At 44.4% G+C, this 25,807-nt stretch overlaps 1 protein-coding gene across 3 annotated transcripts in view; it reads left to right on the top strand.

Annotated features, from left to right (window-relative positions):
• GRIA1 (glutamate ionotropic receptor AMPA type subunit 1) overlaps window positions 1-25,807 on the top strand; it is a 278,498-nt gene that overhangs the window by 173,184 nt on the left and 79,507 nt on the right. For all 3 annotated transcript variants that reach the window (XM_016167002.2, XM_016167003.2, XM_036224243.1), the window contains exons 6-10: window positions 103-264; window positions 2,322-2,489; window positions 10,810-10,914; window positions 19,262-19,372; window positions 20,084-20,290. In XM_016167002.2, the coding sequence (XP_016022488.1) occupies window positions 103-264; window positions 2,322-2,489; window positions 10,810-10,914; window positions 19,262-19,372; window positions 20,084-20,290 (753 nt within the window). The remainder of the gene's footprint in view (window positions 1-102; window positions 265-2,321; window positions 2,490-10,809; window positions 10,915-19,261; window positions 19,373-20,083; window positions 20,291-25,807) is intronic.

Here is a 25,807-nt window from a genome sequence, read left to right as displayed (position 1 = left end):
ACCTTGTGGACCAGGATGGGAAAGTCCTGTGATTTGGTAACAAGGTTAAATGGATTTATCCAGGCAGCATGTTCTGAGTTCTTTCTCTTCTTCACCACACAGGGTTTCATGGACATTGATTTAAACAAATTCAAGGAGAGTGGAGCAAATGTGACAGGTTTCCAGTTGGTGAACTACACAGATACCATCCCAGCCAGGATCATGCAGCAGTGGAAGAACAGCGATGCTCGAGACCACACCCGAGTGGACTGGAAGAGACCCAAGGTGAGGGGACGGGTGGGCACCTGGTCCTGTTGCCTACTCCAGATTCCTGCACAGCGTCAGCCTTTCGAGCAGGCTGAGTTGTCTCAGAGGAAGGAGCTAGGGAAATACATCCATAAAGGTTGAGGGTGCAACGATCGGACAATCCAGAATGACAATGGTTTGAACAAAATGGACGGTTTGTTTTTCTCTCATATAAACAAAATTCAGAAGCCAGCAATCCGGGCCTCGTATAATGGCTCCACAATCATCAAACACTCAGGCTTCTTCTACCTTCTCTTTTTTTTTTTTTTTTTTTGCTATCCTCAGCACACGGAAGCTGCCTGATAGTGGAAAATGGCTGCCGAAGCAAGAATCGTCACCTCAGAATTCCACCCAGCAGGGAGGGGGAAACAAAATGCACAACGGCTTCCTTTAAGGACTCCCTTTGGAAGTCACACACAGATATCCCACTCACATGCTACTGGACACATCTCAGAAACCTAGCCCCAGCTAGCTGCAGGGGACGCTGAAAAACTGTGTCTCTATTCGGGGCAGGGCCACCATCTTGCACAGCTCTGGGGGAATGCTGTCTGCATTCATTACTTCGTGGATTGAGCCTCCTTGAGCTGTGCGGTGAGCTGGCCCTTATTCTGGTCAGCCGTGTGTCCAGCTAAAAATCAGGGAAACCTAAGTGATATCAAGCACTTCTCTGCCTCAGAGAGTCAACTCCCAATTACCATGCAGACTGTCTGCAGCTCACGTCCCAGCAACGCAGCTCTAAATCCCGCAGCCAAATTCTACCTTGTTTGCTATCTGATAATGGTTTAAAATAAGAATAGCAGGTAATTTTTCTCTCCCATGTCAAATCCAATAGCTTGGCAGTGGCTGTGTGGAACATTGCGTTGAGAAGGCTTCTGAGGCCAAATTTGTTTATCTGGGCCAAACAGTGAATCCTTTGTGACTGACTCTTGTCACTAGGTCAATTTCTTTTTGTGAATGGCAGGCCATTTAACTGAGATGTGTCTCATCCCACTTTTCCTCAGACTGACTTAGCAATTCAGACTGAAGGCTTCTTTCAATATGAGTTCAAGCAAACAAAATCACAAATGGGCTCCAAAGCCGTGACCAAACCACATGGCAGCTAATCAATAAATATATAAATACCCCACCCCATTTTCAAAGGATTGGAACAGATTAGGAAAATAACCAAATGTGACATACATACTTTTCAAATGTGAAAGAATCGAAGTTAAAAGCTAGAAAAGTACTTATATGTTCATTCTGTAACTCTCTGTGGGGAACTTCGAATGGACCAGAGAACGTGCGAGGCACTGGGGACAAATTAACGACGACCAGAGACGTGCGTTCCGAAGCCAGGAAATACTGTCTTAGGTTGTTACCCTGGTTTCGGTGCATCAACATCTGAGCCCCCTTACAGGCAGGAGGGGAAAAAATTGAGAGTTATCATGAGTGAGCACAGGAGAACGTTCGCATGTAAACCTGCCGCCTGAGTGAGCTGCATATGGAAATAATTAAGTGCTCACCCTTCTTGAATTATTTTTTCCTTTTACTGTCACAAGGGATGGTAAACAGTTCCTCTTAGTTTTCAATTGGTCACTGTGACACAGAGAAAATCAACTATTTTTTTTCATGGACTGGATACAGATGTGCTGAATTTAATCTATGCTTGCTTGCTTGCTTGCTTGCTTTCTTTCTTTCTTTCTTTCTTTCTTTCTTTCTTTCTTTCTTTCTTTCTTTTCTTTCTTTTTGCCCCCAATTAAGCCAACATTTTAAAATTCCAAAATTGGATATGAAAATCTAGAACTCTGGCTTCTCTTCCAAAGTCACAACCAGCAATACTGAATTCACAATTTCAGAGGGCAATATTGGCTAGCAAGGTGTAGCACTGAACCCCATCTAAGGGGCAGGCACTTCCTGGTTCAGCACTACCCCCCACTCTCTATACCTGGCTCACTGCAGGCATTTTCACCACCAGGAAGCACATTCCCGGATACAGCTCCCACCTGTCTCCCTGTCAGCTCCCTCTGACACTTAACCGTCTCCATTCCTCCCACCAGTACACCTCTGCGCTCACCTACGATGGGGTGAAGGTGATGGCTGAGGCATTCCAGAGCCTGCGGAGGCAGAGAATTGATATCTCCCGCCGGGGGAATGCTGGGGACTGCCTGGCTAACCCAGCTGTCCCCTGGGGCCAGGGGATCGACATCCAGAGAGCTCTGCAGCAGGTGAGGATGGCAATGATGCCCCTCTTATTGGGAACCTCGCAGGGGAGTCCAGCATCTGTTTTATGTGGAATGTAGCTACTTTAAAGAAAAGGCAGAGTATGCCTGAAGTTTGGATGGTCACTGCACTCTGTTTGTGGCTCTTGGCATACATGGGAGCTCGTGTCAAAATCAAAAAGAACAACAACAAAAAACCAATAGAATGGAACAGTTGTTACTGATAATGTAAAAGCTGTATTTTCTGCTTAGGGACTATGCAGAAGAAGGGAATTCAGTGATTCTGTATTTGGAAAGGAGACTTAAAACACACAGGGATGAAACCAAACCATTTTACAAATCTCCCAGGAACTCTCCCCTCTTGCCCTGGGTTTCGGGATTTCTTCACTACCTTTGCTCTCTGTGAACATGTCATGAGGGGGGCCTGAAAATGTCTCTCAGTACTTGTGATCCTATTTTCTTGCTCCAGCATTACAATCATCAATTTTGTCTGCACTTAAGTACAGTTAAAGAACAGGGACAGAAAATGGTCATGCCCACTCCAATCAATTGGCTTTGCAAAGAATTCTGAGGCTGAATCCAGATTCAACAGGGAAGGGTATAAATATCCAATTAGTAATATGTCTGCTGTAGAAGCAGGATGAGAAATGATACATGTGGGCTGTGTACCTAAGATCCCTGGTTTAGAAGATTCTGGGGACATGCTGTCGGCTTTATCACTCTCAGAGCTCCTAGAAGTCTCTCTTAATCTCTAGAAGTCTCTAGAAGCACCTCCAGACTAGGCTGTGATTCTCAAACTGCAGACAGCACCGTCTGATGCCTCTGATGCCTCCTGATTCAGAGGTTGTATTTCCAAAGGGGACTGGGCAAAACAGGCATGCTTCCTGCAAAGGAATGTCAAAATAACAGGCATAGTGGCAAGCCAGCAACCCCAAGGGATTTTGGTGCAAATGCCCTCAGGACCTGCCCTCCCCTTCCGGTAGAGTTGCCTGGATAAGACCGGCTCTACTTTCAAGATTACATTCAACAGATGGTGAATTTGGGCTCCTGGGGGAGGAGAGGAGCATTTCTGAATGAGATGGAAATGTGGAGCAAAATGTACAACTATTCCCATTTGTTTTCCAACCACACGTGCACAGCCCTAACAATTTTCACAACCTGGAGAAAGAGACGAGAGAGGAACATAACTGGCTGTTCCTCCACTCAGATGAGGTGCCTTTACGCTGACAACATGTAGCTCTGTCCTTTGGAACGAAGCTAAGCAGCAACCCCATGACTACAGGAGGAACATGCTAAGGGGTCCCCAGCATCCCTGTCCACTCTCCCCCTGGCTCCATGCAGATTGGCCCTGAATCACTTCGCAGCAATAGCAGACACCAGGCATCTTTCAAGTAGTTGACAAAGGTGCCCCGCCTGCTTGCTGGCTTATTTTAAATGCTCTTGCAGACTCCACAGTCGAGACAGATCCTATTTGCAATGTGAGACTGGTTTCAGAAGGTCCCAGGCACTTGCCCTCAGCTTCACAACCCTTTCGACTCCCTTGCCTCTCCCATCTTTACGATGTCCCTGGAAGGATGTTCTGACGCCACCAGGACAGTCACGAAGCCTGGGAGTCGACACGGGTGAAGGGAAGGGCTCTGACCAGGAGGCAGGAGGACTGAGTTCAAAGTCCAGCTGGGCCCCTGGCTCTCCGGGTGACCTTGAAATACCCATTCAGATCTCCCACAGACTTCCGTTTCCTTATTCATGACAGTGAGGAGGTGGGAAAGAGGTCTCCTGCATCTCAACTGGCTCTGAGAATTCTCAGGCTCTGTTTTTTTTTGTTTGTTTTTTGTTTTGTTTTTCTTATGGCCTAATACAGGTCCCTCTGGATGTAATAAATACTTATTCTTCTGCTTCTGCCTTCAGTAGGGTTTTCGAGGAGGCAGTTATCTTAGTCAAAAGAATAATGACTTTTTTTACATTGTCTTAGAGGCAAGACGCATGTGCCTGCCTCTCCAGCAGCCAATTACCTGCCCCTCAAGAGCATGTCCTGGCCTAGGCCAAGTCCTGGGGGCATTTAAGAGAAGGCTAGACCTGCCCTCAAGAATCTCCCTTCAGTCTCTTTTGGGAGGTGGGGATGGGGGAACTAATCACAGAAATGTAAACAAAAACAAAACCCAGCATTCTGACCCTAAAGTCAGCTGTTCAAACTGATGCCTTTTCAGAATCTTTGTCCCGCATCTAGAATCCCAAGAACTTATTGCTAAACAAGGTCTTAGAGATTAATGACTCCCATTTTCCCTTACTTTATAGCCAACCCAGAGTGGGCAGTGACTCATCCAGGATCACTCAGCAGCTTAGCAGCAGGGGCTGGACCAGACTCCCATCCAGGGCTCATCCTCCTGCCCCAGGCCTGTCTGATGGCCCCAGGGGCCTTTGCTTGTACACATCGACCTCTGGGACCTTCCACATACAGTCATGGCCACTGTCCATCTTTTTAGTCTTCTAGACCCATCTCTTGAAATAGCCGTACCACTAGGGAACAACTCTGTACCACAGTGGGCTGGGTAAATCCTAATGACATTCAGCCCTTAGAACCCAGGGTTGGGGTCTCTGCTGCCCTGACTACTGGCCTTTGAGTCACACATTGGGAAGGTACCTGTGCTTTAGTTTGTCTTAGGACTGGGACATCTGTGAGTTAGGTCTTAAGGCCCAGCACCACCCACCTGGAGAGCTAGCACACTGGGGAGTCAAATTCTAAAAATAATGGTAATACCAGTTATGATGTGGTATGGGCTTCCTATGCATAAGGCTCTGAACATACTTTCCATGTTTGAGCTCACTGAATCCTCAATATAACACTGCGAGGTAGCCAATTTTATTAATTGTGCTCTATACATAGAGAAACTGAGCTTCAGAGATATTTAAAAACTTCTCAAAATTACGCAGCAACTTAGTGGTGACACTGGGACTTTTTTTTTTTTTTTTTTTTTACCAATAAACTTCTCTTTATTTCTGGTATGTTTTACACTGTTTTTGAATATCAGAAGAATGCCCACAATTCAGATGCCAGGTTCAATGGGTACTTTCTATCCACGCTACACGCTTCTCAGGAACACTCCAGTTGCTACCTCATCTACTTGCTACCTCACTCTACACATGACTGTTTGGCTCTGAAGCCTGGAAGCGCCAGCCCAGGGGAGACACAAGAGCTGTGGCCCAGCCAGCCACAGCACGTGGCCTTGGTTAATATCCATGCGGGCCCACCCGCTATCATTTCCCCAGCAGCAGAGTGGAGATAATCAGACGCCTGCCTGGCCCCTGCCTGACATCCAGGGAGCCTTTCAGAATATTAATGAGCTCACATCCTGGAAGCCTTCAGCGCTCCAAGAAGGACAAAGCATCAGGGTAGCATCAGGGTGCCCATGTGTCAGTTTCTGGCTAGCAGAGAAAACTCAGCTCCCCAAATCGGGGTTAGTATCTGGGGGCCATAGGCCCTTTGAGGATATGATAAAAAAAAGCTTTGGACTCTTTCTCCATACAGATATCGATGTAGATATAGATGTAAACATAGATACAGCTATAGATAATATAGATATAGATGATATAGATAGAGATAGAGAAAGACATAAAGATAGATAGAGATAGAGATAGAGGTAGAGATAGTGATAGAGATAGAGATAGAGGTAGAGATAGTGATAGAGATAAATAGATATGTATGACCTAGAAGACCATCCCAGGACTTCAGGTGAGTGTACGCTAAATCAGCAGTCCCAAAACTTTTTGGCACCAGTGATCAGTGCTCCTATGAAAATATAATGCCTGATGATCTGAGGTGGAGCTGAGACGGTGATGCTAGCGCTGGGGAGCGGCTGCAAAGACAGATGAAGCTTTGATCCGATAGCTCACCATTCACCTCCTGCTGTGCAGCCTAGTTCCTAATAGGCAACAGACTGGTACCCAGCCCACGGCCTGGAGGGTAAGGACTCCTGCCCTAAATGGCGACTCTCCCTTCCAGTCTTTGCATTTGTAATCTGTCAGTCAATGACCAAACATATTAAATGAAGGTATGCCCAGGACTTCGCTAGATGAGGTCTGGGGTAAGGTGGACAATAGGGGTGTAGGTTAGTCCCTGCCTTTCAGGATGCAAGGCCCCTGAGAAATAATAGCTGTGAAGGTGTGGATGAAAGCCTAAGTAACGGCCTGGCTCCCAGTGCCAGAACAGAATGCCATGACTGAGAAATGTGGACATCAGTAAAGCTTCCTGGAGGAAGGGGACTAGGGCTTTAAAGAGGGAGACCATATAATTTATCATCCAAACTGGGATACCTAAGAGTGAAAGGGAGAGCTATTATCAACTACTCAAGAACAAGACACATAGACCAGAACTATCCGAGCTAACAGACTGCAGGAAGAGTGAAGGTGACTTTGAACAAGTGTGAATTAGGCTCTGGAGGGTCCGAGTGAGGATGTGACACCCAGCAGGAGACTAGAGTGAGGGTATGAGCAGGGACTGTGGGCCTCATGCTCAGCCTTTGAGGGAGCCGGGGAGGGAAGAGCTGGTTTCTAACCAGGGCTCCATCAAGCACTATCTGGGAGACCTTGGACTAATCACTCAGCTTCTCTGGTATTGATTCCCGCATCTACTAAATGGACGTAATCCTCTTAGAACTGCTTCCCTCACTGGCTTGTCACAGGCTCAAAAAAATAAAGATAATGAGCATCTTTGAACTTCAGGGCAACAGTGCGAAATAGTTAAGAGCCAAGATTATTCTTGGGAAAATGGATGCTCAGAGGGATCCCAAGACGCTCTTGCTAACATAGCAAGAATGTGGTCCCCTTGGATTTAGCCCATAGACCCTGATTTTCCATCCAGTGAGCTTTCAGGATGAGAGGCCAAGAAAAGAGATTTATCTGAAGGCAGCCACAAAGAGGCTACAGAAGGCCTGGCCCAGAGCAGCCCTGCTGCCTCCCCAGGGATGGGGTGGAGGAGTTATCCGTGTTGACGGCTCAAGTGGCAGAAACAACAACCAGCACCCTCCCAGCACTGGGCAGGGAAGAAGTTATGCTTGAGCAGCCGGGACTCAGTGCTGTAGCCAAGACTATTGACAGGAAACCCTAGGTTAGTTCCCCCTCTCTCACAGAAGGAGTTGGCAGGCACCAGGAGGCAGGATCTGAGGGAAAACTCCAGGTCTCCATCAGTCTGAGCCCAGTCACTCTAGGCAGTAGGTGACAGGTGGTTGAGGTCCAGAGACTCAGCTCTAATGGATAGAACAGCAGTTTCCAGGTGTGCCAAAAGCAGATGTTTCTGAGATGCTTCTTCCTCTGACTATGAGTCCGGACCACCCACATTAATGGTTTGGTGCTGAGCCACTGGATTGACCCTTCCTTGCTCTGGCATCATGGAAAAGTCATTCTGGACTGTCTCTTTTCTCAGGTTTTGATTTATCTGAAAAATGTGTACGTCTTGGCTTCCCCTACTAGATAGTAACAGCTCTCGGCTGCCCCAGGCCTCTCATGAGGTACTGTGGATCCTGAATACAAGTACCATAAGCTCTGAATCTCAATAATCCTATCTGTAAAAGAGGCAAAATAATTCTACATGTGCTACTCATTTTGTTTCTGTGAACATCAAATAAGCAGCTTGTTGTAAAAACACTATGACAATGCAAGAGGCTCTCAGGTCACCAGAACTTTGCTGAAAATGATTTTTTTTTGGGAAACCGAGAAAAGCATGCAAAAGCAATAGTGACAAGACCCTCGTTTCTGCTGAAAGAGTCCCCTGCTCTGAAACAACTTACTAGACCCAAGGCTTCAGTGCTTAGTCTTATCTTCCACACCTCTTAATCTCATCATTATTATCTAAATAACATATACTGTGCATTGAACGTTTATGTCCCAGACAACATGCTAAACATTTCCATTCTTTGAGAAGTAGACCAAGAAACATATAGGCTCAATGATGCGCTCATGGGCAGGTAATTAGAAATTAACATAGCCCAGCCTGGGAAGGGTCCAGCTGGAATAGTAGGTGGCAGTGGGTGGTACAGAGAACACGCTGCTTTGCTCATTTCTGTATCACCCACTTAGAGTCTAGCACAGTAGTATTGTCCCCTGTCTGAGAGGCTACTTGATATCTTGAAAGAAAATACCAGAATGTATCAGAAGCTCTGGATTTTAGGCCTGCCTCTGACACGTAGAAGTCATAAATCTTGAGCAAATCACTTTACCGCCCAGAGTTTTGGTTTCTCCCATGTAAGTGAAGATTACGATCTCTAAATGGCACACCTCAGGGAGTTCCTGTGGATAGAGGTGAAGTAATATGCATGAAAGCACTGCGCAGAGATGGGACACTTGGAAAGTGGCGGTAATATTAATGTCGCTGTTAGTAACAACAATAACAACAGCTGGCCTTGGTCAAATACTCAGGATGCGCCAAGCATCGATCATAAAATATCTCATTTAATATTTAAAATAACCTTAAGACATAATTAACTCTAATTGCCCTATTATACAAATGAGGAAACAGTCATAGCGACAGTATGTGATTTACCGTATTAATATGCTGTACTGATAATTAATATGATACTGGAGGCCAGGGCCAAAAGGTAGCCTGATTGGATTCTTAATGGCAGTTCTTCCTGTCCGGACAAATCAGTCCGTCATCCAGTCATCCATGCATCTATCTACCCCTTCTGTTTTTCTAAATGAGTAATGTACTGGTATTTAGAAACCTTATCTTGAACCTGAACAAATGGGAGAGCTAAACATGGGCAAAAGATGACCACAGTGAGAAGAAGGTGAGGTTGCTAACAGATGGGAAGTGCTCCCTTTTTCTTATTCTTTGCAGCAGAATCTGTGATTTGTTTTCTCTCTGAAAAGCAAAGCCAGCCTAGACTTTTCCAGAGTGAGGATTTCTCCAGATTTCACCTGAGAGAGTGACGAGCTTGTTGTAGAATGTTCCGCACTCTGGGCCTGTCATGGCCTCCCCACTGAGACTCCAAACCAGAAGGCGATGGAAGGGTCAGGCTCAGCCTCAGAGCAGACACACATGTACACCTCTCCTCTCCTCTCCTCTCCTCTCCGCTCCCCTCTCCCCCCCACACACACACACACATACACACAGACACACACATCAGCTATTCTTATACCTTCTGAAGGCAGAGGAGCTTCTCACTGTCAGAAAAAGATAAAACCCTGCAAGGCTTCCTTTTAAGCTCTTTGAAGAGGGAGGAAATAAACAGTGCTGAGTTATGAGGCCAGGTTCATATTGGTTACAGGTAGAGAGTCATCTCGCTGGCCTTAGGCCAGCCCAATATGAGGACACACCATCAGTCACCATTAGAAAATGTGCTTTCTTGTACTTGAGCCAATGATACGTGCTAGACTTATCCCCAATTTGAGGGTAGACTTGGGTAAGATTTATTGATCATCCCTAGGGTAGCAGTCTCAGCCCTAAATGTCTTGGATCACCCATCAGGACCACTTGACGATTCAATATGAGCTTGAAGGTATAAGGCCATGAGAGTGTGTTCTGAATCATTTGTGGAGAAGAAATCCATGCAGCATATTTAGGGGTTCCAATGCAAATTTTGTTTTAACCAACTGAGACCTGTTTAAAGCTCTACCTGCTCTGGTCTTACCATAAAGGGTTCTCTCAGGTGATTTTAAGTTTTCACAGCACGTTGATGTTTGCTGTGTCATTTGAGGTTGATGGGGCAGGAAATTTGGAAAGTGGAGGTCTAAAGAGGTCAATCACCCCAGGTCCCACTCAGCTATTCAGAAGAAAGCTGGGGTAAACTTCAGGTCTCCAGGTCTTTAGATTCCCAAGGACTTTATTCCCTGGCCTCACAAAGAAACAAAGAAACGATATTTGAGTAGAGCCCAAGGCATCCTAAGGCTAGCTTCCAGTTCTGGACCTTCTCCTGACTCACCAGGGATGGCACACCAGCACCGGCTCCTTTCCTTAGCAGGCCTTCGTCTCTTCAGTAGGAGGTGTGCGAGAAATGACGGTTCTCACAGTGGCAGTCATAATGGGGGTGCTTGATTGGGAATGGATCAGAGATTTCTTATTAAGATCTGCTTTGATCCATTGTTACTGTTTGCCTAAAGCAATGGGTGAAAAATGTTTTCAGGATAAATCTTGGTTTAGTAGGAAAGAGACTGGTGCTGCCTGCCATGCGTGCAGGGGAGTTGAGAGTTTTTTAGTATTGATGCTACTCCAAGGCCTCATCCCATGTAATGTCCTTGGGTTCTGGATTTTCACTTCAGCAGAAACAGCAAACGAGCCAACGTGAAGTGCAACTTCTGAGTTCACTGTTCACCATTTGGCTTTGTTTTCCAGGTGCGGTTTGAAGGCTTGACAGGAAATGTGCAGTTTAATGAGAAAGGACGCCGGACCAATTACACCCTCCACGTGATTGAAATGAAGCACGATGGCATCCGAAAGGTAAAGGTCCCCGTTGAGTCCATTGCAGAGGAAGGAGGGGGCCGAGGGGAGGCTCGGGCGAGCTGAGGGCCTTGGGAGCACACCTTCCTAGACTGGATCTCTTCGAAGAGACTCAGCCAATGAGGATTCCAGACTAGGCTCTGCCACTGACCCTCTGAGACTTGGGGCAAGTCAGTTCCTTTCTCTGCGAATCAATTCATTCATCTGTAAAATGGAGATAAAAATCTTGACCTTTGTTTGTCTCAGAATCCAAGGGATAGGAAAGTCCTTGGAAAATATAAAGTAATATATAGGCGTATAAAGTGCTTCTGCTGTTCCTGAGGGATTCTGAGGAACTTGAGAATGCTGATTATTCATAAAGTTAACCATCCTGTCCTACTTCATACTTGGTCACATCTACTCCATTTTCCACACATAAGTAGGAATGAAAAGTATATGCGGGTATGCATGTAATATGTAATATATATATTATATATATATTATAAATCCATATCATAAAATCCATATATATATATGAATTTAAAAATTTTTAGAATAACATTCAAATCTTTGGAAAAAACATTCCGAATTTTATCAGATCCTATGTGCTCTCGCCTCCGCCAATGTCACTGAACTTGACCCTTGACACTCACTTTCTTCCTCTTCAGTCATTCTGATCAACTCTCACTCTCTTGAGTACACCATATTCTTCCTCTCCTCTTCTGCCTAGGCCTCCCTCCACCCCACCCCCTTCTTTTGCCTGGCCAGGATTTAAGTCTCCGCTTTACTCTTTACTAGGTATGTGACCTTCAGCAAGCTAATTAGCCTCCCAGGACCTCAGTTACATCACCTCAAAAAAGGAGATGATAATCTTACCTCACAGGGGAGCTGTCAGAGTTAAATGAAACAATGTCTGCTACCCCCATTGCCTATATGGAGGGATTCCCAAAAGTAGCGCCTAGCATGTAATGGATATTCAGCCTACATTTTCTTTGTCCATCCTTTTGTTCATTTCAACTACATTCTTTAAGCCACAGAGATTTTTTTTTTTTTTTTTTTTTTTTTTTTTTTGGTCAGCCTTAAGTTTGAGTGAGTCAGGCTGTGCAAGCTCATGGAACAGATAAATCACCAAACAGGGAAAAAAAAAAAAAAACCTTAAAATCCATGAGTAAATGGTTGTGCTTTATTTTCCTGACCCCAAGGCTGTCTTTCAACTTACTTTCCAATGACTAAATCCATTCTTAGAATGTGGGCTTAAGCATCCTTTGTTTACAGGGGATCTGACTTTCAGAAAATCAATTTCTCCACATCTGTGGCTTCAGACCTTTTCCTCAATCAGCCTCCAAGCAAAGTAATTCCTCAGATTCAAGGGCAACCTAGTTGTGCTGGCTTCAGTGACCATTACGCAGCCTTACGTGATGGAGGTGATAAAGAGGAGCTGCTGCTTCTTGATTCAGAGCCACGAGAATGCTCTCCTGATCATCAAGTGACATCCCGCCCACTGATAGGCAACAAACCCTCTAGGTATCTGGATCCAATTTGACATCCCACTGAAATGTGTGTGCTCCGAGCATCCGCCCATCATATATTTAGGAGCTCGAATGCCAGAATCGGCACTGGCTCTACTGAAAATAAATCTTCAGGAAATTCAGAGATTCCATTTCACTGCGGGGTACTAATGTATAGAGATCTCTCATCAAACAAAATACCTTGTCAAGTTCAGGTAGAATTATACATTCTGACAAATGGCTGCCAAGGGAGAAATGTAGGGAAAATTCTCCAAGGTCTTTCATCAAGAGACCAGCATTGTTGATTTAACTGTCCTTGTCCATCACCCTTGGACCAGGTTGTAGACATCTACTCCTCATTTCAATTTGATTTCAGTCTCCCTGCCCTGAGTTTGTTATCCCTAGTTCTGACCCTGTGTATAACTGGAAAGGAAAGAAAACTAAAGTGACACAAAGTCCTGCTGATGTCAGTTTAAAGTCCCAAAGAATTCATAGCCTTCCATTCCATATGTTCTTTGGAAGTTTTGCTTTAAATCCTTTGCCACGCAACTTTGGACATACCACATCCTGTTACAGCTCTAAGACACAGCTTCAATTTGACCACGTCTCACTGTTTCCACTGCCAGCCCCAGAGCCCAAGCAATTTCCGCACCTGCCTAGACTCATTCAGGAGCCTCTTTACCAGCCACTAGTCCCGCTGTCCATGAACTTGACCTTCTACAAGAGGATCTGACTTTTTCCACCACAACGGCTGGGATAATAACTTTCAATATACATCAGGTTATATTGCTCCTCTGCTTCAAAGTTTTCACTAGTTTCCTGTGGCAGGTAACACTTTGGCCTTCAGCACCCTAGACACTGCTTCTCTATGATGTCAGCTCTTGCTCCTGTTTCTCTGGACCATTGTTCCTTTACCCGGCATTATCTGTTACCGTATTTCCATGTCCTTCGGGTCATCTCTGACCAAGCTATTTAATGTAGCCCCCACAAATCCAGCATAGTCTCATTATTCCATTTTATTTTTTTCATAGTACTTATTCCTCCTGATATCTTCAATGATCTATATCGATGTTGGTAAACTTCAGCTTGCAGACCAAAGCAGCCCACCACCTGTTTTTGGATAGCCCATGAGCGAATGTTTTTATATTTTTAAATGGTTGAAGTAAATCAAAAGATGATATTTCCCGAAATAGTGAAATAGTGTGAAAATTACATGAATTTAAAATTCGATGTCCATAAATACAGTTTTTTGGAACACGGCCACACTACTTTGTTTATATATTGTTTATGGCTGCTTCTCCACTATGCCAGCAGAGCTGAGTGGTTCTGATAGAGACTGCATGACTCACAAATCCTACAGTATTTACTGTCTGGCTCCTTACAGATAGTCTGCCGACCCTGGTCTTGACGTGTGTTCTCTTTCCCTCTTCTCACCTCCTTGCTACTGAAATGTCTAAAGTCAGGGCTAAATGTCTAAAAGCAGGGCCCACACGTGATTTACTTATTATATCCCCAGTGCCTATACTATATTGACACAGAGTAAGCACATGCAAATAAGTGTGATTTATTAAATGATTGGACAGTACATTGAATGTTGCTGGGCAACCAGGGAGCATACTGCTCTGACCCATATTTCCATAGATCTGCCAGCAAATAATGAAATAACTCAAAAAAAGTCACACATAAACCTGTTAAGTTAAAATTTCTTAAGTGTATAGTTAAGATAACCCTAGATGCAGGTAAACTCTGAAATCTCAGCAGTTGAATACAGTAGAAGTTTAATTCTTATTTACTTGGTCACCAGTTGGGGCTAAGGGCTCTGGTTAAAATACTCAGCCTTATGGAGGCTTTGCTGTCTGCTTGGGTCTTTCTGGCTATCAACATCTAGCTAACAGACAAAGAAGAAAGGAAGTAGAAACTGTGCTTGAAGTTTGGGAGAGTCAGGCTAAGAAACATGTGCATCACTTCTGCTAGGTTCCATTGGTGAGAAGCCAGTCACCTTGCCCAACTAGATGGAAGGCATGCTGGGAAATGAAATTGCTGTCTAGGTAGCCACTTCCACCAATATCTCTATGCCGTGAAAGTAGAATGAGAATTTTGGTGGTCATCTAGTTGTCTTTGCCACAATAGGCAACCTACTTTTAAAAAACTGATTATAATGGACTCACATTTGGATGTCAGGGGCTATGACTTCAAAGACAGTCTAGGGATACAAATGTGTAAATTTGATTTAATGACTGTGCAAGGTAGATCAATTGAATTTACTGTTCTATGATCATCTTTTTAAAACTTTATTCTCTTAAAAAATATCTGATCTATCATCTAGACTCATTTCCTACATTCAAAGAATCTTTAGAGGAAGTTGAAAAACAGATCAAAAATTATAAGTGCCTTCAGGAGAAGACCTCTCACTGTGAGAATTGTTTAAATCCTCTCCTGAATAGCAAACCCAAATCTTTACCAAACTCCTGGCTCTGATTTACTTTCAGATAGAGTAAAAGTTCTTGCCTATCCTCCGTAGAGAATCTAAGTGCTGTATAATAATCCAACCCATTTCTCTAAGAAAGGGAAATTTGTTCTCTCATCTCTGAGTGTGGTGTCTCTTCAAAAATCTTTATCAGTTTTCTTTTTATCAAGCAGTGAAACTAGATTTTTCAGCCTGCTAGCTTATATGAGATACAAGCTGGGTTTTGACATTACTCTGCTTTTCTGACTGACAATATTGTTTTATTTCCCTAAGAAAAAGATTAGGAATAAAATAAACTTGTTTACAACATTCATCTATTACTGTAGCTTTTTGATATCAGAGGAGCTATGTATAAATCAAGCTATACAATAATTTTAATAGACTCCAATTTAACACCAGTGCTGTTATACTAGCTTCGAAGAACCACTACCCTTAAAAGTTGAAGTCTCTTTCTAAGTCATATAAATCTTATGACTACACAGATTTATCTTGCTTCTCCCTCTATTCCCTATCTATTATCAAAATAACTTATTTTAGAGCAATATTTTATGGTTTAGGGACCAATTGCCCTATGATATTCTGCATGTAAAGAGGGTTACATTGTCAAAAGCGTTTGAGAAATGCTCCACAATATATACTTCTTGTGGAGATTGATAATATTCAACAGCAATTGGAAACTGAAATGTTTTGCAATATAGAAGCCTGTTAGCCTTCAACTAGGCTAAATGATGAGAAATACAGAGCATTACTCTACTGAATATCATTTTTTTGTTTACCGACAACTTAGTATGAACCATGCACTGTGCTCATTGTGGCACATGGATTGACTCATTTAGTCCTCATAGCAGCCTTGTGAGACAGGTACTATTGTTGTGTCCACTCTCCAGAGCAGGAACTGAGGCCTATTGAGCTCAAGTAACTGGCCCAAGGTCCGTTACTAGGAAAGTTTGCCTTTTAAACCAGCTCTGTCTGATGCCAGAGACCAGTCTCTTGACCATCAAGCCCCCACTTTTTAAAATAATACCTATGACACAATGTAGATTTTAAAGAAATTGATGGCATGTCAAAGGAAGCAACTTTCTCTATACTGATGGTTGTACAGTTTGAGTATGAACAGCTAAAACTGTGACTAACATGGAGAAAAAGTAAGAAAGTAAAGGAGGAAGGAAAGAAAGAAAAAGGAAGGGAAAGGAAATGAAAACACCTTAGTATCACCTATGGAGGGAGAAAAAAAAATGACAATTATATTTGCCAGACTTTCTCCCAAGTTTATAGGAATTATATTTAATAATCTTACTTTTGAAGTCCTTCACCTGGCCTCTATGCCCTGCCACTACTCTGCTAGACAGTCTGTGTGAATTAGATCATTTGATCTCCCCAAGCCTCAGTTTTCTCTTCTGTAAAACAGGGAAAATAATTCCAAACCTGCTTGTGCTACCAATGCAAGGAGCAAAAGAGTTAAATGTTGTAAACGTACTTTGGAATTTTTTTCAAACCTGCATCATGGTATACCACAATTGTGGGTTTAGACATTTATTTTTCAGCCAGAGGGCTCCTTGTAAAAATGAACTTGTAAAAGGAATCCCAGTATATGAAATAGATAAAAAGCTGAGTTGCCTATTGAAACAGTGATGAGAAACTTAGAACTTCCTTCTCACCCTTGAGCCCTCACCCACCTCCCATGAAAGTGGCGAAAGGGCTCCACAGATACCCTAGGATTCCATGGAGCACTGGCCTAGAGAGGGAGTTGAGACCGCATTGTGGTCTTGAGCAAGTCCCCTGATCTCTGAGCCTCAGCATCTTTCTCTGTAAAAGGAAGGAGGTGGAAGAATGCTTCTTCAGACTTCTTCCAGTTCTGACATTCTGGCAATCTAATTTTCTGGTTCTTGTGTCACTAGTGACAAAAAGTGACCCACACAGGCGATATCATACTTAGGCTAGCACTGAGGATAAATCTTGACCCAGTGTCTTGAGATACAGCCTTCTCCATCAGACCTCTGAACTGTCTCAGTACCAATAGGGTCCACTGCCTCCTGGTCAGGTGCACTCATTCATTTACCAAACATTTCCTGAGCAGCTTCTCTTTGAAAGAATATGCTGCACTAAGAAAGGGCTCCTAGAATGAATAGATCTCCAGCTTTGTGATCGAGGAGCCTGCAGCATCATAGAGAAATGGGGACAGACCCACAACCAGCTAGATCAGGGGCCCCAAACCTCTAGGCTGTGGACAGTACTGGTCCATGCCCTGTTAGGAACCAGGCCGCACAGCAGGAGCTAAGTGGTGGGCTAGTGAGTGAAGCTTCATCTGTATTCACAGCTGCTCCCCAGTGCTAGCATCAGCACCTCAGCTCCACCTCAGATCATCAGGCATTAGATTCTCTTAGGAGCACCAGTCTCTGATGCCAAAGAGGTTGGGGACCACTGAGCTAGACCACAGTGCCAATGGGAACCTGCACAAGGCACTCAGGGGTTGGCTGGCAGCTTACTGGAGCTCAGTAGGACCTAGCCCCACGGTCAGCCTCCCTGGCTCTGATCCTGGCTCTCTGACTTTCCTGTGGCCTTGGGAAAGTTATTTCACTTCTCCACATCTCAGTTTCTTCACATTTAAAATGGAATAATAATTACCCACTTCATAGGTTTTGGTGAGGATGAAAGGAGTTGAAACATAAAAAGCTCTTAGAAGGCCGCCTGAAACATAATAAGCATTCGATAAATGTTAACTAATGTGATTTCCAGCCCAGGGCCAAGTCCTCTCTTAGCAAGAACCACATAGTGGTGAAAAGCTGCCTCTGGAGACAGATTGCCAGGGTTCCAAGCCAAGCGCAGCCACTTTCTAGCTGCATCACCTGGATCAAGTTCATGAACGCCCCCTAAGCCAGATGAAATGGCATCAAAACTGTAAAACACACAGTTTCTGACATAGCAAAAGCATAACCAATGCTGGCAATTATCATTGTTGCTGTTGATGGCAGCAATAGTGTAGGGAAAACTCACCTTCCTTTGAGCAATAGTTTCCCCACAAGTGACTGGGACAGACGTCAGGTAGAAGGTGACATCTGAGTTGATCACTGGCATGTGCTCAATTTTTGTGAGCCTGGGCTAAGTTCTGCCATTGGGCGACCTGCTCATCCCTCTGCAAGTGCATTTCCAGTTTCCTTCCCTTTTGCCCTTTTCATCTACGGCCAGCAGAATGGCCACAAAACAAACCACAACTGCCTAAAAAATATATAGACAAAAACACAGACAAAGATATTATGTGTGTGTGTGTGTGTTAGCCATGGCATTCTGCTCTTCCCAAACCTTCCATGACTCTCGCCTGCCTTCAAGATAAAGTCTACCATTTGGCCTCTGCTACCTAGACCCAAGTAAGCGCGCACTACCCTCTTGGGCTAACCATACCTTCACCCAGGACCCACTGAATTTACGTACTTGGTCAGGCTTCCGCATCCACATCTTGGCTCAAATTCTCCCTGATCTAAAAGGCTTGAGCCCAACACATTGATCTCTCTTCCCCTTAAGCCTTGCCTCTTCCTGCTGCCCTTTTTTCCCAGTGTAGGTTCCCACGCTTGGCTTCTGCTTCTATGAGCCACTCATTTGTCACCTCTGGAATCATCTATGTGTGTATGTCGCTCAAGGAGACTGGAGGAATTCGCAGGGCAAAGACTATCTCTTAGACTTCTTCGCATCTCTCTCCACCCTGCCACACAATACCACCCATGTTTTAGCTCAGAGCCTTGCATACAATACAGATCCAATAAATATTTGCTCAAACACCTTGGAAAATGAGTCAGTATAAATAACCTATTGACTTTATAAAAAATAATGCTAGCAATACTAAATGTTCAGTATTATAATGGTTTATAAAGGGAAATAAGAGAAATAAATAAAGGATAAAATAACCATCACCTAGGAAATTAAATCTAGATGGAAAAAATGATGCAGTTAACCTAAAAAGCAAAGGACTGTACCGTTTAAACCACCTGATTCCAACTACAGTTCAGAATGAGCTCAGGAAGAGAAGGGTTAATAGGCATGGGAAAGAGGGGTTTGGCCTTGTGAACAACTGCAAGGAGTAATATTCTACAGCCCTGGCTTGCATTCTACAAAACTGTTTAGCCATGTAAATAGTTAAACCCTCAGCCCTCAGAGCAGGCAGTTTCTAGGCTTAGTCCACCCTGGTGAGGATTTTCATGGGAGTGGAGCTGGAAGGACTCACAGAGCATCTTGCCTCTTGTTTTCACCTGCCAATGCTTCAGAGCCTGGTGTGTCCAGTATTGCACAGTGTGATGCTGAGCAACTTGCTTTCCTGTCTGATGTCAGCTGGGCTGCCCAGAGTAGGCCTGGCCTGAGGAGCCTGGCTCACCTTATGTCACCACCTTCCTCTCCTCAACAGATTGGTTACTGGAATGAAGATGACAAGTTTGTCCCTGCGGCTACTGATGCTCAAGCTGGGGGCGATAATTCAAGTGTCCAGAATAGAACGTACATCGTCACTACAATCCTAGTGAGTACTTGGTCCTTCATTGAGGTTATCTGGGGTGCAAACTAGACCCACACAAAGGTTTCCCAAGAAGGGAAAGCTGGGCATTTTCCTTGCCCAAACTCCACCATAGGTATAAAGAGGGAGTGGAAAAAGGAATTTTCCATAAGTCAGAACACTGTTTCACTCTGGCTCTACTATGATTTCACTTTATGCCCTGGGATAAGTCACTTACCTTCCTTTGAGCAACAGTTTCCCCAGAAGTGAAAGAAGGATGAAATTAAATTGTGGGGTTTCTCAGACTCCACCTTCCCTCAGTAGAAGCCATTTTCAAAGGAAGTCTAAAGTCCAGCACCTAAAGCAGATATAAGAGAAGCTGTTGTTATTTCCAGTGATGGATCATAAGAAACCCAGAGCCTATTTAGAGTCCACATCCTCTACAAGTGTCCCCAGAGGCGCGTTCAGAAAATAGAAGGGCTCCCGGAATATATCTTGAAAATCTGTGCACCACATCTCAATGGCGGAACTTTCTTATCTTAACAGCTTGTTTCCTTGACCCAAGTTTTGTAATGGTGGGGGTGGGGGAGCAGAAATTCAGGAAGTAGATTTAGGGGCTAGACAGACTTCCTCAAAGTTAACCGGTGTTGGTAACATCCTCCTCTGCCATGCCAAAGTCTTCCCTGCCCATGAGTGATTGTATAATCCACATTCTTCGTTCCCCCATTTCTCCACCAGGAAGATCCTTATGTGATGCTCAAGAAGAATGCCAATCAGTTTGAAGGCAATGACCGCTACGAGGGATACTGCGTGGAGCTGGCCGCGGAGATTGCCAAGCATGTGGGCTACTCCTACCGTCTTGAGATTGTCAGCGATGGAAAATATGGAGCCCGTGACCCTGACACAAAGGCTTGGAATGGCATGGTGGGAGAGCTGGTCTATGGAGTAAGTTCCCCATGGGGTGGCAAATTTGAGAGCAGAGACAGAAAGTTTGACAGGAAATCATTTGGTGGTTGGCTGGCCATGCCCACAGGCGACTACGGGACTCCATAATTTCGTGTTGTTGCTGGTGAAAAGATGAGGAGTCCAGTGCCTTAAGACATTCTTTGTGCAGGTTCCTGGTCCCAGCTCCCTCAGCCAAATTCAGCTTAGCCATGTGACCAGGATGAGCCATCACTCCCCTGCTCAGTCATTTCGGGCTCCCTCAATATAAATTTCTTCCCTGGTGTTAGATGCACCCAGATCCAACCTAACTTACTCATCGCTTGCCCCACTGCTCCCTTCTCCTACACCTCATATTTCAGCCAAACCACCCTCTGAGTCTCTTTCTCTAGAGAGCTTTCTTCCATTCTGCACCTCTAAGATTCTACCCCTTCTCCAAAACCTGCATCAAGTATTACTTTTTCCAAGACATAACTTCTTTCTCTCCATCACGGGTACAAATTCCCCTTCTTAACTGTTCTCACCTTCCTGTGTAGAATTTAGTTTCTGCTTCTCTTGCGGCTTACCCTGACTATATGATTATCTGTGCAAAAGGGTAGGTCTACTTCATCTTTGTCTCACTCACTACACTTTATATAATGCCATGAACAATTGCTATAAAATCTTTCATAAATCGAAGCAGTTTTGAGAAGCCACTGAATGCCTGAATTGTTTTAAATATTCAGGGAACCATTGAGAAGTAAAATATCTGACTGCTGTCCCCACAGATGTTAACATTTTAGAGTAGAAAAGAAGAGAGATGAGTAAAAGATGGCATAGTTTAGAAGTTCAGGAGAAAGCTAACATGAGTTGGTCTAGCCCTCAGGAAAGATATGGAACTTGGAAAGGGATCATATTGAAATAGAGAGAAAGGCAGATTAAAAACTTCTAAAGGATAAACAATAGAATAGTGATGTAAATATGAAAGATGTGGGAGGAGAGTGAGAAAACATTGGTGATTTTTGTAGAGGGCTTGGGTGAAGAGCAGTCAGGATTAAGCTTGAGTAAATGATGACAAGGGGCAAAGTGTGGATTGATTTCAGTGGGCACTGGAAGATCATGAAGGTACTTCAGTAGAACAACAAATGGCAACGTAAGAAGAATTCATCCACCACTTGTAGGAAAAGGACCACCATAGCTTCACTCACAGAAATGGAAGCCTGCAGGCTGGGTCTCTGAGCTGAAGCATGAGCTGAGCCCCAAGTTGACACTGAACTTTGTTCAGGATGACACAATCTTCTATGAGCTTTTTAAATCTCATTGCCTCATATCAAAGCGGTAGGAGTCATGATGGCCATGAGAGCCATACAAAAGGAATTAAAGGGGAAAGAGATGGAATAAGGAAAATCTTTCCCAGGAAGGTGACTTTTGAGATGACTTGGGGAGACGGTTAATGACTTGAAGGGTGGGATGTGTTTCTACCCTTTCTCGTCTCTCTACTGCCTCTCACTTTGGGATGCAGTATAACCATCCAGGTCTGATGAAAGATAGAGACCTGGATGGGTAATGCTGCATCTGGAGGCTGGTTTCCATGGGAACCTCCTCCAAGCTTGTAAGGTCATCCCCATGGCAACTATTGTGAACTTTTCACCTCCACCAGCATTCATCTTTACCTTCACCCCACGTAATGCTGTTCCCTTAATAAAAGGCCTGTGACATGGCAGAACAATGGCATGATCATCCTGAGGGCAAGCACCGACTGTAGCAAGCAGCCGGTAATGCGTCACTGGCTCTTCAGTAACAAACTAGTTACATCTGGGTGCTTCAGCTGCCAGCCCTCCCCCAGCACCTCCCCTCTGCCTGGCCTGTCCCTCTGCCCACTATAAACTGTATTCTGAGGACTCTGTGATGGGCCCAGTTGGATGCCCTCCCTTGATTTTCATTTGGCTTTCCTTTTCTGTTCCCTAAGGAAGAATAGAGGGATTTGGGGTAGTATCTCTCAGCCGCAAACAACCAGCGAGGTCAGAAAAAGCTCATTTGGAGGCTTCCAAATGTATTGTTTCGGTGCCTTTTAAACAGCCAAGCTATTCAGGGTCTCTCTCATCTCTTTCTTGTTCTTACTGACAACTGCGTAGTAGCGTTAGCATGTAGTGCATGCCTGCTGCCATGCTAGATAATTTACCCACGTTATTTCATTTACTCCTCATAACAAACCCAGAGGTGGATATGATTATTTTCCACATTTTATAGATAAGGACACTGAGGCCCAGGGAGGTTAGGTAATTTGGCAAAGGACATAGGCTGAGTTGGACATGCAGGGTTGCTTTTGTGCTGCACTCTGGGATGGATGCTCCATGGAAATCACACCGTCCAAGCACAGGACTGTGAGGCCAATATCAACTGGTGGCAGGAACAGCAGTGGTGTGCGTTCTCAGATGCCACAAGCTGCAAATGAAGCTTCTGCTTCCTGCATGAGTATGGCTTTGCGCCTGATTCACAGGCGACTCTCTTGCCTGTCTTTTGTCTTAGTGAAGCAGACAGCGAGTGCACTTTGCAGACAGATCCCTGGACTTGAGTTCCAGCTCTGCCAGCTTACTGACTGCATGACTCCTGCAAGCCACTGAACTCCTCGGGAGGTCACCCCCGAAAAACAGGGAAAGGGAATTCTTCATCCCAGGGCTGGGTGGTGAGTCTTCACACCACCTGGCTCACAGCAGTTCTCTATCCGTGACAGATTTCTTCGCTTTATACTTTTACCTACTGTAGCAAAACTGTTTACCACATCCACAGGGTGGTTTCTTGACATCATGTACTTTATCGTGGGATCTCCTGGCTCAGTGGTTCTCAAAGTATGAGGTCTGAACCAGCAACATCAGTATCACCTGGGACCTTGTTAGAACTGCAACTTCTCAGGTCTCACCTTAGACCCACTGAATCAAGAAACTCTGCCACTTGTATTTTTAAAAGCCCTCCAGGTGATTCTGAGGCAGGTTCAAGTTTGAGAACCACTGTCTTAAGATGTTTAAGTAAATAATTTTAAGCACTTGTGAAATGCTCACACTTCACAGTACTTTTCACATATTTGAATTCATTTGACCTTCGCGAAACAATCCTGCCAAATAGGTTAAACACAAATTATTATGCTATTCCTCTGTTTTTTTCAAGGAGGAAATTTATATCCAAAAAGACAACTGTCTCACTTAAGGCCGCGTGGCCAGACAGGAGTAGAGCAGATCAGGCAGGTCAGTTTTCCCAGGTCAGCTTTGCCCTTTGCCATCCTGCAGAATTCCAGTAACCACTTAGCTGCTGGAAATCAGCTCCCACAACCTCTCAGTCTTTGTGAAATAAGCTCAAACACTGCTGCTTTGCACAAGCCACCTTCCCTCTCTGGACTTGACTTTCTTCTCTGTAAAATGAGGTCATTGAAATTAGTATCTCCTGCTATGTGTGCACCCTGCACACATGGGTCCCTTTTGATGCCCAGGGATCCACGGCCAAATAATTTTGGAAATAAGCATCCACTTCTCCCTCTTGGGAATTCTCAGGGCATAGTGGTCTTTTAAAGGTTCTGGGAAGTCCTATCCAAAAATAACCTGCTTAAATTTGTGTTTCCCAATGGTTTGTTGTTGTTGTTGTTATAACATCCTTACAGAAATAATCTTCCATGAAACAAACCTTGGAACTGCTGAATGAACTAAATACTAAGATAACGTGGTTCTGTAATTTTTCCGGTCCACAGTCCAGTTATTAACTCACATCAGGAGACATAAAACAAATCCATTCAGCTCCTGCTACCACTTTCAAAGCAGGTTTTCATTTACCTTCCTTTCAGGTAACTTATGCCCAGTCCCTTTAAGATATTTCCATTATTTTTCTCCTTCATTCCTTTTCTATCTTTCTAGAGTCATTAAAAAAAAAAAAAAAGAGTAGATATCTTCTCCCTTGCACTGGCTTGTGTTTGTAAAAATTATCAACATTCATCAAGTACGTGTTAGAAGAAAAATTACTATGAAATTCACACCTGACTCCACAGTGCTTTACAGAAAGTTTCTTTCTATAAGTGAGAACTTAAGTCAGTCTGAAGCTAGACTTCTTATTCCACCTGAAGCACTTTCTCAGGAAGCCCAGCCAATGAGAGCAAGCAGAGGAAACTCAGCGACACCAGCACGCAGCAGCCGCGCGGGGCCCTCACCTCACGGCCTCTGTCGCCAGCCTCACATCTGGACTGTTGCAGAGCGTCCTAAGAGAAAGCCATGGGTCTCAAACAGACTTGCACAGACATGTCTCTCCTTTTAAAAATGAGCACTGCGGCATCTGTTCATTGAACCCTCTTGGGTTTCCAGGATCTCTTGATCTCAGGCCAACAGAGCAGCAGATTTTTACTGCGCAGATGCCAGAGCTCCTGCCATTAGGAAGAGGTAGGAAAGATAGAAGAGCGAGGCTGGAGAGTCCGCGTGCTCGATGCCTCAGGATGAGCATTGCTTGCAACCCTCTTGGGTTAACGTGCAGAATTTAAATCTTTTAAAGTGAATTATTTGTGTATTTCTTAGCAGTCTTCCTGGAAAAAAAATATATATATACATATGTAGCAGTGATGTTACTTTTTCTTCTCTCCTCCAGGCCTTTACTCACGTGCTTCCTCCTCCTGGACTGTGTTCCCTGCCAGAGCAACCTGTCAAAATCCTACTCCTCCTTAAGTGCCAGATTTATGTGTCATCTCTTTGATGACGCAGCCCCTGATCTTCCCAGCCAGAACTAATCCCTTCCTGGTCTCCTGTAGCATTTTGTATTTCTTAGATAGCACACATCCAGCTACTTTGTAGATTGAAAGTTTGTGTGTGTGTGTGTGTGTGTGTGTATATGTGCATATGTGCACATGTATACCAGTCTCTCCTACTAGTTTATAATTCTCTGAGTGTAGGGACCATAATTTACCATAGCTTCTGGCCTAGGCCCACAATAAGTGCCCAATAAATGTTTATTGAATCAAATTTGCTTTCGCCACCTTGTTAGCCAGGACTATCATGGTTGCAGGTAAAAGAGACCCAATCCAAACTGGCTTAGGCAAAGAGAAAGACTGGTTCATGTTCCTCGGGACAAACATAAGAATATATTGGCACACACAATCCCAGGGAGTTCAGGGTAAGCCCTGAATTTGGGGTGATCCAAATTACTTCATCATGGATCAGCTTCTGCATCCCTCATTCTGACTCTCAGAGCTAATGCTTACTAAAATGACTCAGACCTATTCCATCCCTGAATGAATCATTGTGGCAGAGGGAGTGGAGTCTACCCATCGATGACCAAACCTGGGTTATGTGTCTCACCAAATAACCACAGTGATCAGCCCCATTTGAACCAGGAGGACTGAGCGTGGGGGAGGAGTGGTCCTTCTAGCAGAGGAAGGAGGCATGACGTCTAGGCAGCAAAATAACAGATATCACAACAGCCCCCTTACAGTTAGGGATGAAGATGCCCTTGACAATTAGAACTGTCAAACAATAGTATAGCCTCTCCTGCAAAATACTGAGCTGATCATCC

The sequence above is a fragment of the Rousettus aegyptiacus genome, unplaced genomic scaffold, assembly GCF_014176215.1.
Source record: "Rousettus aegyptiacus isolate mRouAeg1 unplaced genomic scaffold, mRouAeg1.p scaffold_m13_p_7, whole genome shotgun sequence".
Lineage (NCBI taxonomy): Eukaryota > Metazoa > Chordata > Mammalia > Chiroptera > Pteropodidae > Rousettus > Rousettus aegyptiacus.
The sequence above is the reverse complement of the archived record's forward strand: the minus strand, read 5'-3'. Positions and strand labels throughout refer to the sequence as shown.